Source organism: Muntiacus reevesi, chromosome 10, assembly GCF_963930625.1.
Source record: "Muntiacus reevesi chromosome 10, mMunRee1.1, whole genome shotgun sequence".
Taxonomy (NCBI): Eukaryota; Metazoa; Chordata; class Mammalia; order Artiodactyla; family Cervidae; genus Muntiacus; species Muntiacus reevesi.
The window spans coordinates 80,622,224-80,641,184 of NC_089258.1; the positions used below are offsets into that span (position 1 = coordinate 80,622,224).

The 18,961-nt window shown below is 36.6% G+C and overlaps 1 protein-coding gene across 2 annotated transcripts in view; it reads left to right on the forward strand.

Moving 5' to 3' along the window:
- Positions 1-18,961, forward strand: part of TOP2B (DNA topoisomerase II beta) — a 61,676-nt gene that overhangs the window by 24,501 nt on the left and 18,214 nt on the right. For both annotated transcript variants that reach the window (XM_065947406.1, XM_065947407.1), the window contains exons 8-25: positions 2,048-2,221; positions 3,629-3,730; positions 3,813-3,950; positions 5,585-5,723; positions 6,039-6,196; positions 6,343-6,468; positions 7,613-7,723; positions 7,805-7,910; positions 10,092-10,201; positions 11,044-11,136; positions 11,233-11,347; positions 12,820-12,941; positions 13,140-13,288; positions 14,449-14,680; positions 16,181-16,315; positions 16,909-17,109; positions 18,506-18,701; positions 18,849-18,940. In XM_065947406.1, coding sequence (XP_065803478.1) covers positions 2,048-2,221; positions 3,629-3,730; positions 3,813-3,950; positions 5,585-5,723; positions 6,039-6,196; positions 6,343-6,468; positions 7,613-7,723; positions 7,805-7,910; positions 10,092-10,201; positions 11,044-11,136; positions 11,233-11,347; positions 12,820-12,941; positions 13,140-13,288; positions 14,449-14,680; positions 16,181-16,315; positions 16,909-17,109; positions 18,506-18,701; positions 18,849-18,940 — 2,499 coding nt within the window. The remainder of the gene's footprint in view (positions 1-2,047; positions 2,222-3,628; positions 3,731-3,812; positions 3,951-5,584; positions 5,724-6,038; positions 6,197-6,342; positions 6,469-7,612; positions 7,724-7,804; positions 7,911-10,091; positions 10,202-11,043; positions 11,137-11,232; positions 11,348-12,819; positions 12,942-13,139; positions 13,289-14,448; positions 14,681-16,180; positions 16,316-16,908; positions 17,110-18,505; positions 18,702-18,848; positions 18,941-18,961) is intronic.

Consider the following 18,961-nt stretch of genomic DNA (forward strand, 5'->3'; position numbering starts at 1 on the left):
CTTGCATGGCTCTGCTGTAACTCATATCCTCCTTTCTCTGTTGGTAAGAGATTTCTTTTTCCTCTGCCTGCCTTGAAGATTTTCTATTTGTCTTTGTTTTTTTGAGTATGATATGCTCAGTTGTATATATAGGATTTTTTGTTGGTTTTGGATTTTCTTTTTGGTACTTAATTCTGTTTGGCGTCTCCTGAGCTTATTGGATCTCTTGTTTTGTGTCTGTCACTAATTTTGGAAAAATTTTGGCTGTTATTAACGTGCTGTTCTTCCTTTTCCTTCTGGGAGTCTAATTATGCATAAATTGTAGGACCCATGCTCTTGGATGTTTTACTCTGCTTTATTCACTCTATTTTCTCTTTGAGTTTCAGTTTGTTTGATTTCTGTTGCTGCATTTTCAAGTTCATTGACTTTTTTTGCCTCTACTGTGTCAAGTTTACTGCTGAGCCTGCCAAAGGCATTCTTCGTATCTTCTGCTTTTCTTGATTTCTAGCATTTGCATTTGATTCATTCTTAACGGTTCTGTCTGCTGAAGTTGCACATTAGACAACATGCAACTTCCACAAGAGACTTTAACCTACTGGCCGTTATTATTGTTCAGTTGCTAAGCTGTGTCTGACTCTTCATGACTCCATGCACTTGCAGCATGCCAGGCTTCCCTGTCCTTCACTGTCTCCCGCACTTTGCTCAGACTCGCGTCTGTTGAGTCAGAGATGCCATCCAACCACCTCGTCCTCAGTCGCCTTCCTTCTCCTCTTGCCATCAATCTTTCCCCGCATCAGGGTCTTTTCTAATGATTTGGCTCTTTGCATCAGGTAGCCAAAGTCCTATCTGATAGTTAAAACATCTGCGACATACCTAAGTTCTGGTGATTGATTTGTGTTTTCAGGCTGTTTTCCCCTTGCCTTTTGGCATACCTTGTGAGATTCTGTTGAACACCAGCTGTGTTGCATAGCATAGTAAATATGGTGTGAATAGGCTTTAGTATGAGGGTTTATGTTAATCTGTACGGGGAGTGGGCGGTGTTTGCAGGCTGTTGTTGCTGCAGTTACTAGTGTTGAGGTCTGCTGTTGCTGTGGGCACTTCAGATTCTGTCTTGTCCTTTCTCTGTGCACTGGGGCTTGCCTTGGAGCTGCTGCTCAAGGAGGGTCTCTTGCAGCTCTTCCAGCTGGAAACCACTGTTACAGTTGGAGGCCTGCTAGCCTGGGTATAGGTTGGGGGAGACCCCACGTCTGATCATTCTCAGGCTTTGGAATGCTCGGGGCCTGTGTCTCGGGGTTTGGCCTTCACAGGAGTGTCTACGCCTCCTCTTGAGGTGGAGCCGTTCCCTTTGTCCTCTGTCCTCTGGTTGCATCAGGTCACACCAGTGATCTCCTTCTGTGTCCTTCAGGCTCCCTACCCTGCAGAATAAGCCTTTTTAAGATGTGAATGGGATGGGCATAGGAGGGGTGGGACTGGGCGGAAGTACTTTATCCCAGCTCTGGTGATATTTCACGACTGCTTTCCAGCAGTGTCCTTCCCGCTGTGAAGTAAGCCGTTCTTTTTTTTTGATGAGTGAAGTGTCTGGGTTGAATTCCTAGTGGCTGCCATTCTCTACTTGGCCCCATGAGGGTCACTTTTCTAAATTCTTTCTGATCTACCCTGTGAGGAAACACCTGCAAAAGACTAGGAACCCTTTCTGACCACAGCCTTCAGGTGCTTCTCACGCTCACACTAGTCCACACTCATCTGTGCAAAGAGGTTCATCAGAAGCTCTGGTTCCAGGTTCCTGTGGGTATATACCACACCAAGCAGCTTCTGCCCAGATAAGACAAAAATTTAGGTTCTGGTCTCCCTCCAAACACCTGTTCCTCTTCAGATTTTGGATGCTCAGCTGTCCTGTGATCTCAGGTTTTTGAAGATGCATAGAAAATTTGTTGTTTAATCAGCTGTTTTCTTATAAAGGAGAAGAAAACGTCTTCTTTGAGCTTTCCCTTCTACATGTCTAAACTGGCTGGTGTTCAGCGGCCAGTGCAAGAGGAATTGTTCATTGTTTTTGTTTTCTAAATTTTAGGTAAATGGATTTCGCAGTTATGTAGATCTTTACGTGAAAGACAAATTGGATGAAACTGGAGTGGCCCTAAAAGTTATTCATGAACTTGCAAATGAAAGATGGGATGTTTGTCTCACTTTGAGTGAAAAAGGATTCCAGCAAATCAGCTTTGTAAATAGCATTGCAACAACAAAAGTAAGTAAACTAATTCTTTGTTTCCAAATCAGTTGTTGAACAGTTTTCATTAAAAACAAGATAAAACAACAAAAAAAATCCCTCCACCCTGCTTTTGTGAAATCAAAATTGACTTATGAAAATAAAAGTATATTTTCTATGAAATATCTGTCTTACTATTTATTTAAGCATCCATTGAGAAATAAATTTACATGATTAGAGCTTATTGTTGAATACATTTGTATTTTACAGAATTTAGAATGATAACAAATTCCTTGTTCTGTGTTCTGAGTTTTGAGTGTAAAAGAACAAATAATAAGAAATGAGTCTGTTTTGGGATCACATCATGAAATGCCTTATCTATTGTTCTAAGGAGTTTGAACCCTTTTTGTAGGCTTTTAAATTTCCAAATCAAATGAAATTCTTCTCATCTATAGGCATTTATCCATTGACCATAATGAAATATTGGGCAATATAAGTGTGTATTTTAGAATAAAGCCATGAGCTATCATTTTGTCACTCTTGTTCAAATTTGAACTTATTTTTTATAATCTAGCATCACTTTCTAGTCAACAGAAATCCTGTTAGATTTGATTGCATTTTATTATGTGTAATAGAAACGTAGTATGCAGTGGTTTGTAGACACGTGAAGGTTTTACTTTTCCTCTTCTGGGGACTGATGGTAGGCAGTCTTAGTCTGGTTCTGTGACCTTACAGTGTCCACAGGGTCCTGTCCTCTTCCTGGCTTTCTTTTCTGCCTCTCTTAGCATGGCTTTCATTTTCATGCCTTTAATATGTCTGCTGCACCCTTCCAAGTCCTAAGGAGAGAATTAATTAAGTTGGACAAATTCATATGTGAATTAAATCTCTCCGCTTTTATCAGGAATGCAGTAGTTTTCCTGGAAACCCCATCCAGTAGACCTCTGCTAGCATCTCTGGCTAGAACTGGGTCAAGTGACTAACTTTAGCCACAAGGGAGTCTAGATTAGTAAATCTTTGTAACTGGACATGTTGCCAGTTAAAAACAGTTGGATTTGTCTATAATGTGGAAGGGAAGAATGGGTATTGAGTAGACAGCTGTTGATGGCTACCATGGTACCTTAGTGGCAATCTTGTGAGTGTCATTGCTACCACTAGGCCAGTGTTCATTCTCACTTCCATGTCTCTTTTTGATTGTTTTCACTTCGTGGGGAGTTTATATAGAGTTGCTAATTAGCTCTGTGGCCAAAAAGACTATGTTTTAAATCCTAACTCTTCCCTTCTGAGACTTACCATATTACCTCTGGTATATAGGGTGAGTAATATAGTAACACTAACTTTAAAAAGTTATGTTGAAGATTAAATGCTCATTCTAGAAAAATATGAATGTTACTGTTTTGCTGCCTTAATTATAGAAGATTTTGTCTTCTGTCCCCCCCCCCCCTTTAGGGTGGACGGCATGTGGATTATGTAGTAGACCAAGTTGTTGGTAAACTGATTGAAGTAGTTAAGAAAAAGAACAAAGCTGGTGTGTCAGTGAAACCATTTCAAGTAAGTGATGTTTTATATATTCTGTTTAATTGTTAAGTAATATCAATTCTGATATTGACCTTTTCTTGGATGTTTTCAACAGGTAAAAAATCATATATGGGTTTTTATTAACTGCCTTATTGAAAATCCAACTTTTGATTCTCAAACTAAGGAAAACATGACTTTGCAGCCCAAAAGTTTTGGATCCAAATGCCAACTATCAGAAAAATTTTTTAAAGCAGTGAGTAAAATGTATATTACTTTTCAGTGTTTTTTGTTTAATTTAGAGTTGATTAAATAGTTTTTTGATTTATTTATTCTAATTATTCTGATTAGTTTGTTATTTTAACTGCAGATACAGGCATATTTATACTAAAAACTAAAATGCTTGATTCTGAAAACTTCAGAGGTTAGATAGTGTTTCATAAAACAGTTGATTATTTTGCCAAGCTTTAAAGTAGGAAGTCATGTAACTAATTATGTTTTAGTTTGCAAGCCAGTTTTGCCTCTAAAAAATGTACAGGTCCTCACAGGACTCCTGTCTTCATCTTTTCCATTCCTTTCAAATTCATCTACTGATTTTGTAGATGTAACTTAAAAAAATTATGGTAACATATGCATAACATAAAATTTACCATATTCTACATACTTTTTTTTTTTTCATTTTACTTAGCACATATTTATTTAGGCTGCCTTAACCTTTCTGAAACAAGATGAGAATATAAATAGTTTTAGATTTATAACTGAGCCTTGTTGCTGCTAATAATTTCTTATAGTCATTTTTGTATAAGATTTGCCTCAGTTCTCCTGTTCACCAGTGCCACCAAACATATATTAAGTGCCTTTATGTTTGCTCTGGGAATGTAAAGATGAATAAATTACAGCCCCTCCTCTTTGGCAGTTTATAGTTTTTTGGAGGAATATTGTGTAATATTGCAATGGAGATAACATATTTATCAAATTTTGGTATTGGAATTTCAAAGGTAGGGTCTCACAAACAAAAACAAAAGTCGATTTTTAGGTTTAGCTAAAGGCCTATAGAATAGTACTTTTGGATCTGATCATAATAAATTCTGAATACCAATGACCCAATGCTAATCATTTCCCAAATTTCTGCCCTCTTAACAGTTGTTCTTTTTATAAAGTAATTTGATTTTAGTTTTTATGCTTTTTCATTTTTGGCAAAGGAAGTTTAGTTGATAACATAGTTCACTTCTTTTTATTTTTGAAACATTCCAGAAAACTATTTCATACACCTAAAATCAAACTACCCACATAGATGAAAAATAAATAACTCAAACTTGGAGATGCTTTACTTTTTCGGGGGAGTAGCGTTTGACATCTTATCACCTGTTAACTCACTGCAGAATGACACATATGTATAATGTTAAAATCCTTATTACCAAGCTCTTTAAAAAATAAGGACTATTCATAAGTTCTTGAGTTTATCCTGATATTCCCTTTATGTTAATATTTTTTTGTCGTAGTGAATTCCAGATTCATGTTTTTGTGTTGAAGGATATCAGAAATGTCAGTGTCTATAATTTCCCAGGTAGTAAATTCATAGGTGGATCAGCCTTTACTGTGTTCATTGTAACAAAACTAACTTGTAACAAAAGCTATGTACATTTCTTACGGAGTTTATTCTAATAAAATTTTTTTCATATGTAGTGAAGTTGCCTTTTTCTCATGTGTTTACATTTCAGTATAATCGGTCATGGTGAATAGTTGCCTGAATCAATTTACTGTAATTAGAATAATTTACCAGCATATATCATTATTATTATCATTTTGCCTTACAACTGCCCAGATTCCAAGTATTACATTAATTTTAGCTAAGTGTGTGAACTTCTTGCTTGCTTCTTTGATTTTTAGGCCTCTAACTGTGGCATTGTAGAAAGTATCCTGAACTGGGTGAAATTTAAGGCTCAGACACAGCTGAACAAGAAGTGTTCATCAGTAAAGTACAGTAAAATCAAAGGTATTCCCAAATTGGATGATGCTAATGATGCTGGTAAGATTCAGTTTTTGTTCGGTTTTTAGATTTTGATTTAAGTTTTTATTCAGGTATAGACTGTTTTAATTTTCCACATATATAGGATTTTATTTTCAGAGGATAAATTTCACTAAAATTGTCACATATAATACATGTTACAATTTTGGGGGGATAAAACTTCAATAAAATATACCTCATTTTTGCATTATACTGAGCATAAGATGACTCTTTACAGTATTTTATTATCACTGTGATTGTTAATTTTTTGGTTTCATGTTTTCCATTGGTAAAATTGAGAAATTTGGAATATGTATCATTACTAATTTCTCTTAGGTGGCAAACATTCCCTGGAGTGCACACTGATCCTGACAGAAGGAGACTCTGCCAAGTCCCTGGCTGTGTCTGGGTTAGGTGTGATTGGGAGGGACAGATACGGGGTCTTTCCCCTCAGGGGAAAGATTCTTAACGTGCGGGAAGCTTCTCACAAACAGGTGTGTATCTACATATGTACCCACACGTGTGTATGACAATTTATTACTTTAACTAAAATTGTTGCCTTTTTGTGTGTCAATTCTGACTCCTCTTTTGTATATTTTGACACTTTAAAATACTTCCAGTTCTTTTCATTTTTGCACAGATCATGGAAAATGCAGAAATAAACAATATTATTAAAATAGTTGGTCTACAGTATAAGAAAAGTTATGATGATGCAGAATCTCTGAAAACTTTACGCTACGGAAAGATTATGATTATGACTGATCAGGTTGGTTAAAAGTTGCCACATACTAAAACATCTCTTTTTCAGAATGTCCTTTGGATATTTATTTCATGAGATTTGTTCCAACATAGTAAATTGAAAATGATTACACTTCACAGGGGAAAAATATTGTTTAATGGCAAGGTTTGTGTGAAGTACATTTTACATTATCTAATTTATGGTAGCCACCTTTTTGGTTAGTTATTTTAAAATGTTTTTAAATTCAGTAAATATGGAAAGAGTAGAACACACTGTAGTATTATGATGTTAAAGCTTGCCTGTAAACAGGAAGGAAATGGTGAAATTTGTAAGGAAGAAAGGTTAATCAATAGGAAAATGGCTAATATTTGTTTATGATAGCATGATTTGGGATGCACAAAAAACTAGAGGATTTGAATAGTAAAATGGCAGTACTTAGGCAAGAACTAGAAAACTGAAGAGTTTCATATGCTTCCCTGGTGGCTCAGACGGTAAAGAATCCTCAGGTGGGAGACCTGAGTTCGATCCCTGGGTTGGGAAGATCCCCTGGGAGAGGGCATGGCAACCCACTCCAGTATTCTTGCCTGGAGAATACCCATGGGCAGAGGAGCCTGGTGGGCTACAGTTCATGGGGTTGCAAAGAGTTGGACATGACCGAGTGACTAAGCATACACATAAAATTGAAGAGTTTCATATGCATCCAACTGCTTGTGTCTCAAGTACTGTAACTGAAAGCATTTGTAGGAAAATCTGCAACTGAGAAGCTGCTGTGTAGTTTTAAGCAGAAATGTATCAGTATTTATGTTAAGAGAAGACTCGTGAATACTTGTATTCCATAGGTTTCTCCTTTCAGTGAAGTGGCATTGTAACTGTGTTCCTTGTATTTCTGTCTTCTTGTGAAATCTGGGAAAACTATAAAAAAAGATAATGGTAGTATGTTTTATAGTGACAGAAAGATTCAGTCTATCACATAGCTGTATTCTTTGTTTGAATTTTAAGAAAGAAATTCTTTAATCATCCAAAGAATAATCTCTTCTGTTTTGTACAGTGCAGTTCTAAAATTTGAGTGGAATTTTGCCTCATTGCTGCATTCATATATTTAAAATTTTGATTATGTAAGTAATTATATTTCATAAGATTATCATGACATTCTTTACTGATACTTATTTAGGATCAAGATGGTTCTCACATAAAAGGTCTGCTTATTAATTTCATCCATCACAATTGGCCATCACTTTTGAAGCATGGTTTTCTTGAAGAGTTCATTACCCCTATTGTAAAGGTACTATTTACATTAATATACTTTTATACTATGGTCTTAAGTAGTAGCAGAAAAACTAATTTTTTTTATTATTCATTTAAGGCTAGCAAAAATAAGCAGGAACTTTCCTTCTACAGTATTCCTGAATTTGATGAGTGGAAAAAACATATAGAAAACCAGAAAGCCTGGAAAATAAAATACTACAAAGGTCTGTATTCTAAAACATTAAAATTTTGTGAACTTAACTATTGACATAAATTTCCTGTTAAGAGAACATTATAAAATATTTTGAAAGTTTATCTCTTTTAGCTTTCAAAAACAACTATTGCTGATTTTTAAAGAGTTATTATGGAAAATTTGTGTAAGTAGAGAGAATAGTTTAATAGGCCTCCCATGTATTTAAATGTCATCATTTCATGGACAATCTTGTTTCATCTGAACTCTTCTCATTGCCACCCCATTAGTTTGAAATATTAGGTTGGTGCAAAAGTAATTGCAGTTTTCCTTTGTTGAACTTTGTCATTTGATATTGAATACGTTCTTAAATGTGGTTATATTATACATCATTTTACCGTGCATTTCTTGCTATATGTTCTTTTTGTTAATGACTTATTACTTGTTTATATTTATTTTGGACTGTGAAAATGATGTTAGACAAAAAGCAAATTTGAGCAGTTTTGTTATTCAGGTTCAAATGGGTTGTAAAGCAGTGGTGACAATTTGTAACATCAACAACACATTTGGCCCAGGAACTACTAACAAACATACAGTGCAGTTGTGGTTCAAGAAGTTTTGCAAAGGAGACAAGAGCCTTGACAATGAGGAGCGCAGTGGCCAGCCATCAGAAGGTGACAGTGACCAATTGAGAGCCATCTCGGAAGCTGATTTTCTTACAGCTACACAAGAAGTTACTGAAGAACTCAACGTTGACCATTCTATGGTCATTTGGCATTAGAAGCAAATTGGAAAGGTGAACAAAGCTCGATAAGTATGTGCCTCATGAGCTGAACAAAAATTTTAAATATCATCATTTTGAAGTCTTCTCTTGTGCTATGCAATAAGAACTAACCATTTCTTGATTGGGTTGTGACACGTGATGAAAAGTGGATTTTATATGATAACCAGCGATGATCAGCTCAGTGGTTGATCTAAGAAGAAGGTTCAAAGCACTTCCCAAAGCCAGACCTGCACCAACAAAAACATGGTCACTGTTTGGTGGTCTGCTGCCCATCTCATTCATTACAGCTTTCTGAATCCTGACGAAACCATTACATCTGATAAGTATGCTCAGCGAATTGATAAGATGCATCAAAAACTGCAGTGCCAGCAGTATTGGTCAACAGAATGGGCCCAGTTCTCCACGACAGTGCCCAGCCATTGTCACGCAACCAGCGCTTCAAAAGTTGAACAAACTGGGCTATGAAGTTTAACCTCACCCACCATATTCGCCTGACTTCTCACCAGTTAACTACCACTTCTTCAAGCATCTTGACAACTTTTTGCAGGGAAACCGCTTCCACAAGTAGGAGGCAGAAAATGCTTCCTAAGAGCTTGTTGATTCCTGAAGCACCAATTTTACGTTACAAGAATAAACAAGCATTTCTTGTTGGCAAAACTGTGTTGACTGTCCTGGTTACTATTTTGATTAATAAAGATGTGTTTGAGCCTAATTATAATGATTTAAAATTCTTGGTCTAAAACCTCAGTTACTTTTGTACCCACCTAATAACTTCCAGGCATTAATAGTTAATTTCTATAATACTTTAATATGTATTTCTAAAAGAATATTTGTTGCCCATCATACCATTATCATACCTTTCTTTAATAACCTTAAATGTTCAATCTGTTAAAATTCTCCTGACTATATTAAAAATGTTCATTTATATATATATACTTTTGAATCAGGATCCAAACAGAGCCCACACATTGCATTTGGTTGATAGGTCTATTAAATCTTATTATATTGTTTTTCTGTTTTCCATGTAATTTATTTGTTTAAAATGTTGGATAGTTTGACTTGTTTCATTTCCTACATTCTGGATTTTGTTAATCATTTCTACAGCTCTTTTTTTTTTTTTTTTTGGAGAGAACATTTAATGTCTATTCTAAGTAATTTTCACTATATGCAGTATGGTATTATTAACTACAGGCATTATGCTGTAATTAGATTCCCCAGAATTTATTCATTTCATAACTGAAAGTTTGTACTTTTGACCGACATCTCTCAATTTCCCTCTCCCCTCAGCCCCTGGTAACCACTATTCTACTCTGTGTTACTATGAGTTTGACTTTTTGTTTTTTTAGATTCCACATATAAGTGAGATCATATAGTCTTTGTCTTTTTCTTTCTGTGTGGCTTATTTTTACTTTCATTTTAAAACTTATGCAGGGTTGGGTACCAGTACAGCTAAGGAAGCCAAGGAATATTTTGCTGATATGGAAAGGCACCGTATCCTGTTTAGATATGCTGGTCCTGAAGATGATGCTGCCATTACCTTGGTAACAAAGTTAATTAAGAAATCTCTCTAGACTGGGGGTTGGGAATGAGTTGAGAGAGAGTAGCATTGACGCTGGAGAAGGCACTGGTACCCACTCCAGTCCTCTCGCCTGGAGAATCCCAGGGCCGGGGGAGCCTGGTGGGCTGCAGACCATGGGGTAGCTAAGAGTCGGACACGACTGAGTGACTTCACTTTCACGCATTGGAGAAGGAAATGGCAACCCACTCCAGTATTCTTGCCTGGAGAATCCCAGGGATGGGGGAGCCTGGTGGGCTGCCCTCTACGGGGTTGCACAGAGTCGGACACAACTGTGGCGACTTAGCAGCAGCAGCGTTGACATACATACACTCCCACATGTGAGAGAGCTCGCTGCGGTAGGGCACGGGGAGCCCAGTTCCTGCTCTGTGACGCCCTCCAGGGGTGGGAGGGGGAAGGGGGGAGGCTCCAGAGGGGCGGCGTATTGTGTACTTATGGCTGGTTCATGTTGTTGTACAGCAAAAGCAATTAAACTCCAATTAAAAATGAAAAAAGAAATCTCTCCCAATATCATTTTCCCCTGTCTGCCATCCTTCCCCTCCCAGTCTTGGTTTGCTGTGGTATGTCTCTCTTTAATTTGAAGCCCAACCTAGTTAATCTTAGTGTCATTCACCATCACCTCAGATTATGCTCTGCTTTCATAGTTCTTTAATTCAGAGACTTCTATTCAAATGCATTTTTGATAAAAGAGTATTGGAAAAGACTTTATAATTTCCCAGAAATTAATAATTAGTTATTTGCTTTTATAAACTTTAATTCTAGAGTGAAAATTTTTTTAAATGTGTTAAATTATCTGGAATTTTTCAGGCATTCAGTAAGAAGAAGATTGATGACAGAAAAGAATGGTTAACGAACTTTATGGAAGATCGGAGACAGCGTAGGTTACATGGCTTACCAGAGGTCAGTCGTAAAGAGCTGTGATCTGGGGGAAGAAAGAGAAAGGCTAAAAATCCATGTAGTAATAATGACGTAATTGCTATGTGACTTTTCCCTTAGCAATTCTTATATGGTACAGCAACCAAGCATTTGACCTATAATGATTTTATCAACAAAGAATTGATTCTCTTCTCAAACTCAGACAATGAAAGATCTATACCATCTCTTGTTGATGGTAAGTAGTGTTTGTTTAAGAAGCTTTTTTGTTTTTGAATGTTATTGAGTGTATTTTAATTTCATGTATTTTAACCCATCCTTATAATAATTTTTAAAAAAATTCTAAAGTTGCTTTTGAGATGTTTTAGAAGTTTTGAAATATTTTATATTCTTTAAATCTTAAGCCCTTTTTGAGTTTCTAAAGAAAATTATTAATAGCTTGCAAATTTTTAAAGTTTTAGCTCCAAATTATTGGAGACTTTTTTGATAAGTTCTGGAGTATTTATCAGACCAAATTTTAAAAGCACTCCTCAGTACCCAGAGCCTCCCGTCCAAGTACTAACCAGGCCTAACCCTTCTTAACTTTCAAGATCAGACAAGATAAATCTCATTCAGGGTGGTATGGCCATAGACCTCAGTACCCAAAATCTAATGCTTTAACTTACTTAATGTGACAAAAAAACTGCTACCCAGTAGTTGGAGCAGATTTTAATCCTTTATCAAGAGCTTTTTGATTTTATAACTTTTAAAAAGTTAGTTCATCTTTATGTCCCTTGGTTTTTCAACTAAAACAGGTGGTTCAATAATCTATCTAGTTTTAGCTTTTAGTTCTACCCGGTCTCCAAAGTCTTCGCTAGAAATTGCAGTCTAAATTGGTCTCCGGTGCTGTAAACTTCTATGCCAGTAGTTGTGTGCCTCTTATTTTACTTATGTTAATTTTGCCTCCTCAATTAGATTATAAAATTCTCAAGAAAAGTGGCCATCTTTTGTTATCCTTTTGCTTCTGCTATGCTCTGGGCCCATGGTGATGATGATAGCTAGTATATACTGAAAAGTTTTATTACTGGGCTCCTTGGTCTAGAGCAGGAAAAATGATCAGGAAGCAGAGTGCTTTGCTTACATTATCTCATGTAATCCTTATGGTCACCTTATTAAGAAGGTAATTATGTTACACTGAGACTTAATGGTTTAGTAAATTGTAGAAAGTCATGGCCAAGTCGAGAAGAGTATCCAGATTAGTGAGATTCTAAAGCCTGCATTCTTAATTATCAGAACATATCTCTTCTTTATAAGAGCATTCCAGATTTAGGGTATTCTAATAATAGTTTTTAGGCTATTTGATGACTCTCTAATACTTTCATCAAAACTGGCATTTTCGGAATATGAGTGTTTGGAAGCTCCTGTGAAAGGAATTTGGTGCCACTCAGCAGTTCTTTAAGACTAGAAGGGGTCTTTCAATTGGTTCTTCACTTTTAGAATAGCTTAAGATGGTATAAAATATGTTAGTAGGTACTCATTTTGTTACAGAGTCTCAGCAATTTTAGTGACTTTTAGTAAGCAGACTATATCTTTGCTTTTTTCTCTTGAATATATAGAACATTGTTGTCACATTGTTGTCACATATAAAGAAACATTGCAACTCAATCTTGAGTAATACTTTTTTTTTTATTGAGTAATATTTTAAAAGAGGGTTTTTCTTTTTAAAACCAGGTTTTAAACCAGGTCAACGAAAAGTTTTATTTACTTGTTTCAAGAGGAATGATAAACGTGAAGTGAAAGTTGCACAGTTGGCTGGGTCTGTGGCTGAGATGTCTGCTTATCATCACGGAGAAGTAAGCCAGCATGGAGACTGGAATTAATTGGGAGCTACACTTACTGGCATGAAGAATGATAGTAGGATAATTCAGCATAATCAAGTGGTTTTTCTTTTATGAGGTCTTTGGAAATGTTAAAGAATTGAGGATTTGTGTTTTAATGAAAATGAGATTCATGGAGGAACTTTGTGAATGTGTTCTGTGTCTGTTCTGCAGCAAGCATTGATGATGACTATTGTGAACTTGGCTCAGAACTTTGTGGGGAGCAACAACATCAACTTGCTTCAGCCTATTGGTCAGTTTGGAACTCGGCTTCATGGGGGCAAAGATGCTGCAAGCCCTCGTTATATTTTCACAATGTTGAGGTAATGATTTGCAGATATAATGGCATAAATACTATTTGAAGGTTATTGGAACTAACAAAATATGTAATAGAAGTGTAACTATGGAGAGAGAGCCATGTTTCCTGGTGGCTCAGACAGTAAAAGTGTCTGCCTACAATGTGGGAGACCTGGGTTCAATCCCTGGGTTGGGAAGATTCCCCCCTGGAGAAGGAAATGGCAACCCACTCCAGTCTTCTTGCCTGGAAAATCCCATGGGTGGACGGAGGAGCCTGGTAGGCTACAGTCTATGGGGTCGCAAAGAGTTGGACACGACTGAGCATCTTAACTAACTTAACTATGGAGAGAGAAGCTTGAGTGTTATGTTCAGGGTGAATGTTCCAAAGTATTTGATCACATACAGAATGAAATTTGTTGATCTTGGTTTTTGTGAATTATTGGTGAAGCTAGTCCTAATGAATGTAAGGATTTTTCTGATCTAACAATTTAGGCTGAAAGTGGGTTTTGTGGTTTAGTCAGAATAAGAGGAAATCCTTACCAGGTTATGTATCAATATGAAGAATTTAGGCAGGTTAGTCAGTAAGTAATATAAGTAAAACAGGGCTGTTTTATTCTGGCTTTGTGCCTGAGAAAAATACATTTGGTAATAAGGTCAAGTAAATTTTATTGTCAAGTTTAAGCACTTGTGCTGAAGAATTGATGCTTTTGAACTGTGGTGTTGGAGAAGACTCTTGAGAGTCCCTTGGACTGCAAGGAGATCCAACCAGTCCATCCTAAAGGAAATCAGTCCTGGGTGTTCATTGGAACGACTGGTGTTGAAGCGAAACTCCAATACTTTGGCCACCTCATCCAAAGAGTTGACTCAGTGGAAAAGACCCTGATGCTGGAAGGGATTGGGGGCAGGAGGAGGAGGGGACGACAGAGGATGAGATGGCTGGATGGCATCACTGACTCGATGGACATGAGTTTGAGTAGACTCTGGGAGTTGGTGATGGACAGGAAGGCCTGGCGTGCTGCGATTCATGGGGTCGCAAAGAGTCAGACACGACTGAGCAACTGAACTGAACCAAAATTTTTAAATGCATTCTCTTAAAAGATTTCTGACATGTCAAGTAATTTACATGTAAAGTTTTTTTTTCTCAAACCGTGACATTGATACATGTTTCTCTTTTTCCTTTTATTAGCACTTTAGCAAGACTGCTTTTTCCTGCTGTGGATGACAACTTGCTTAAATTCCTTTATGATGATAATCAGCGTGTGGAGCCTGAGTGGTATATCCCCATAATCCCCATGGTTTTAATAAACGGTGCTGAAGGCATTGGCACAGGGTGGGCTTGTAAGTTGCCCAACTACGATGCCAGAGAGATCGTGAACAATGTCAGGCGCATGCTCGATGGCCTGGATCCTCATCCCATGGTAATGGTGTAGAATTTACTGCTTATATTGTTTTCTTTTGTATTTAACGAATGATATTGTGTGAACTATGAAGTCATTAATTTTAGAAAAGTAATGGAACCATTTTCATTTAGAACATATTTTAGACAGTAAGGACCTTGTTAGTGTATAACTTGATGTGTGCTTATAGTAAAAGATAAAAGTTTGCAAAAAGCCTGCAGATAAGGCTTATGGGGAGAAACTGTTTATTAAAATTTTAATGTAAAAGTATTTCAGGCTTTTTTCAAACTTTCAAATGTCTAAATTATGTAAAGAATAAGGCTTCTATGATAAAGTTATATGCAACTTTTTATTGTTCTTCAACAACTAAGTCATGTTAGAGAGTCATGAGGATACTTAAAAACACACTGCAGGTATTTTAATATGTCTCCATATTTACTTTTCCCCTTTCCTTACATCATTCATTGTGTTCAGCTCTTCCCCAACTCCCTCCAAGAAAAACCTCTCTACATGGTTTACTCTTTTCTACATGGTTTAAAATCGTCTAGATTCATAAGCAAAGAGGAAAACATACTCCATGTATATAGAAACTTAATATTTTTATATATTTCACTCCAAGTTTTATTTCATTTTTGTATTTAAAAAAATTAGATTGAGTGTGATTTAAAATCTGTTTTTCCCCTAAATACTTTAAAATACTTTAAAATATTTCTAACAGAAGTATCAAATTACTTATAATGATTATAGCATTTTATTTGAATTATTTCAGGTACATTGAGTATTAATGTTTCTTACATATACATATGTGTGTGTATGTATATATACACATATATATAATCTTCTATATATGATACTGTGCCAAGTGGTGAGATAAAATATTATGATCCCTGTCTTCAAAATGTTAATCTTTTGTCAAGGCAAGACATCCGGGCATGTGGTTTATGGTGACAGAAGATAGTGATAGTTGTTCAGTGTGCGAAAAGAAATGTCCTGTACTACGTACCTAACTGCTTAGTGATAATAACAAATAGGGGTTAGAGAAGCGGGTGGTGGCTTGTTGTTTGGCTGCGATTCATATAGTTATATAGGGTGTGAGGGCATGCTGGGTAGAGGAAAGTGAGAATATTTAAAATATTTGAGACGTATATAAGTAGTGATCTGGAAGGCGGATCATTGGCTCTGGACTGCAGAGCTAACATAACATCTGAGGAATCTGAATTTAGAGAATTTTTAATGTATGGGAGAAGGAAGGATTTAGGTAATAGGCTGGGGAGGAATAAAAGGTAATATTCTTTGAAGACTATGAAAGATGACACTAAGGTTTCGAGGTGGGGGAATGAACAGAAACTGTGACTTCAAGCCTGAGCGGTTGTGTGAAGAGGGCCTGCTGTGGATGAGAGGAGTTTGGGTTCAGTCGTGTGGACCTGAGCTGGCAAGAGATCCCAACTGGGGGCGTTCAGAGGTGGCGCTGGCACTCAGTGAGGAGTTGGACCCTTAAGGGACTTTTATTTTTCTCTTCAGCTTCCAAACTACAAAAACTTTAAAGGAACGATCCAAGAACTTGGTCAAAACCAGTATGCAGTCAGTGGTGAAATATTTGTGGTGGACAGAAACACGGTGGAGATTACCGAGCTCCCCGTCAGAACTTGGACACAGGTTGGTACAAGATGCAAGCTGCCTGTGAAGAGGGTGGTTGTGTTAGACAGTGTGTTCTGGTTTGAATGGGATTCCATCTCTGTTTGCCCTGAGTCTGTAGAGTGTTTAAACGTTCCTGCATGCATTTTTGACATGTTCATTTGAATATTCAAATTGTAATTAAAATGTTTTTTAACTAACCTAAATGTAGAATGAGTTAAGCTAACTTTTAAAAAGACTTATCTTGTTTACACTGAAATGAGTAGAGTATGAAGTGAGGAAGGAATAGTGTTTGGAACCCTTGCAAGTGTGGTCAGTAAATTCACGTCAGTCAGTACAGGGGTCGAGTCGTCAGTTCTAGTTGATGCCATCCTGTCTGTACTCTCAGCCTCTTTTCACCCTTTGAGCAGATCAGAGCCGTGCCCTTGTCATCTTCTTTCTCCATTAGGATCCCACATGTTGTTGACTGCAGTGGCTGGGCCGGAGACGGTGGAGCTGGAGGTTTCCCCTTTTTTCTGACTGGAATTGAGAATTTTTAAAAGAGTGCGTGACTTATAGTTTAAGAAAATGAATGTGTGTCATGAAAGAATTACTTATTTATAAATCTTTTGTAGGTATACAAAGAACAGGTTTTAGAACCTATGCTAAATGGAACAGATAAAACACCAGCATTAATTTCTGATTATAAAGAATATCATACTGATACGACTGTGAAATTTGTGGTGAAAATGACTGAAGAGAAGCTAGCACAAGCAGAAGCTGCTGGATTGCACAAAGTTTTTAAACTTCAAACTACTCTTACTTGTAATTCCATGGTACGTGAACTATATTTACTATGAATTTAACCTTTCATTTTGTAAGTGGGATTTTTGCAACTGGCTTCATGACACAAGTGAGTGTAATAAGTCTGAATGCTTCTCCTCTTGTATGTTTGCTAAGGAATTTAGAGGTACTTTCCTTTTTCTCTACTATTATCCTCTACTCCCCAAGCTCTGCATTTTGCATCTGGTCTTGAACACACAGGGTACACATACTTTCACACACACTGACTTGAAGTTCTGGTAGTTACTATTGCGGGATTTCTGTGTGCCTTATGTCTGTCTCTGTTAGCATTTTAATTGTGAAGTACTCATCTTGTTGGAGAAGGAAATGGCAACCCACTCCAGTATCTTTTCCTGGAAAATGTCATGGACAGAAGAGCCTGGTGGGCTGCAGTCCATGGGGTCACAAAGAGTTGGGCACGACTGGGCGACTAACACTTACATCTTCTTGTAACTATAATCTGCTTTATTAAGCTTATAAATAATTGAGGAGGAAAATAAAAGTGAGTATGTATGATTATTCTCATTCTATTCCAAATTAGCTTTTAGACTTAAAAAAGAAAAAAAAAAATCCAGCAATAACACAATGACTGAGAAAAAGTGCCATGATTGATATAAAAAGGATAGAGAAGTAAGATCTCTCCCTAAATTGAAGTTTGAGTGAATTTTGTGCTGCTGCTAAGTCGCTTCAGTTGTTTCCGACTCTGTGCCACCCCATAGATGCAACCCACCAGGCTCCCCCATCTCGGGGATTCTCCAGGCAAGAACATTGGAGGTGGTTGCCATTTCCTTCTCCAATGCATGAACGTGAAAGTGAAGTTGCTCAGTCGTGTCCGACTCTTAGCGACCCCATGGACTGCAGCCTACCAGGCTCCTCCGTCCATGGGATTTTCCAGGCAAGAGTACTGGAGTGGGGTGCCATTGCCTTCTCCATTGAGAATTATAGTACATTTCAAAAAATCAAAAGAGAGGCAAATGCACATCCACTGAATATATGGGAAAGAGAACTTTAAATTTAACATTTAAAATTGAAAAACATTTTAAATTTAAAAACTTACAGATAGAATGGGTTTCTTTTTAGTTTGAAAAAAAATATTAGGTGGTTTTATAGCTATAGTTGATATAGTTTTAAATAAGAACCTTATTTTAAAGTCCTATCTTAAAAATTTATTCCAATTTAACATATTTTCATTGTTTTGAGAATTTTATCCATTTCTCAAAGTTACCAAAGGAATATTCACAGAAATGTGTAATTTTGGTTCTGGCTTTTAGGAGTGGTGTGTATTCATGTAAGTGTATTATGGTTATTTTAAATACTGTAAGACATAATACAAGCTAAAAATACCAACACAGATTTATACAATCTTTGAAAATTTTGTGTTTTGCATAGGTACTCTTTGATCATATGGGATGTCTGAAGAAGTATGAAACTGTGCAAGATATTTTGAAAGAATTCTTTGATTTACGATTAAGCTATTATGGTTTACGAAAGGAGTGGCTTGTAGGAATGTTGGGAGCAGAGTCTACTAAGCTTAATAATCAAGCCCGTTTCATTTTAGAGAAGATACAAGGGAAAATCACTATAGGTAAGATGCAACCTTTAAAAATTTGAAGATTAGTTAAAATGGAAAAAAAAAAACTTTATTAATAGAAGACATTTTTATCAGTAGAATATAAACAAATACAAATTGAATCTCTTTTCTTGATCCTAACTTTATTTTTCCCTCACATAGAGAATAGGTCAAAGAAAGATTTGATTCAAATGTTAGTCCAGAGAGGTTATGAATCTGACCCAGTGAAAGCCTGGAAAGAAGCACAAGAAAAGGTAATCATTTGCAGAATGAGA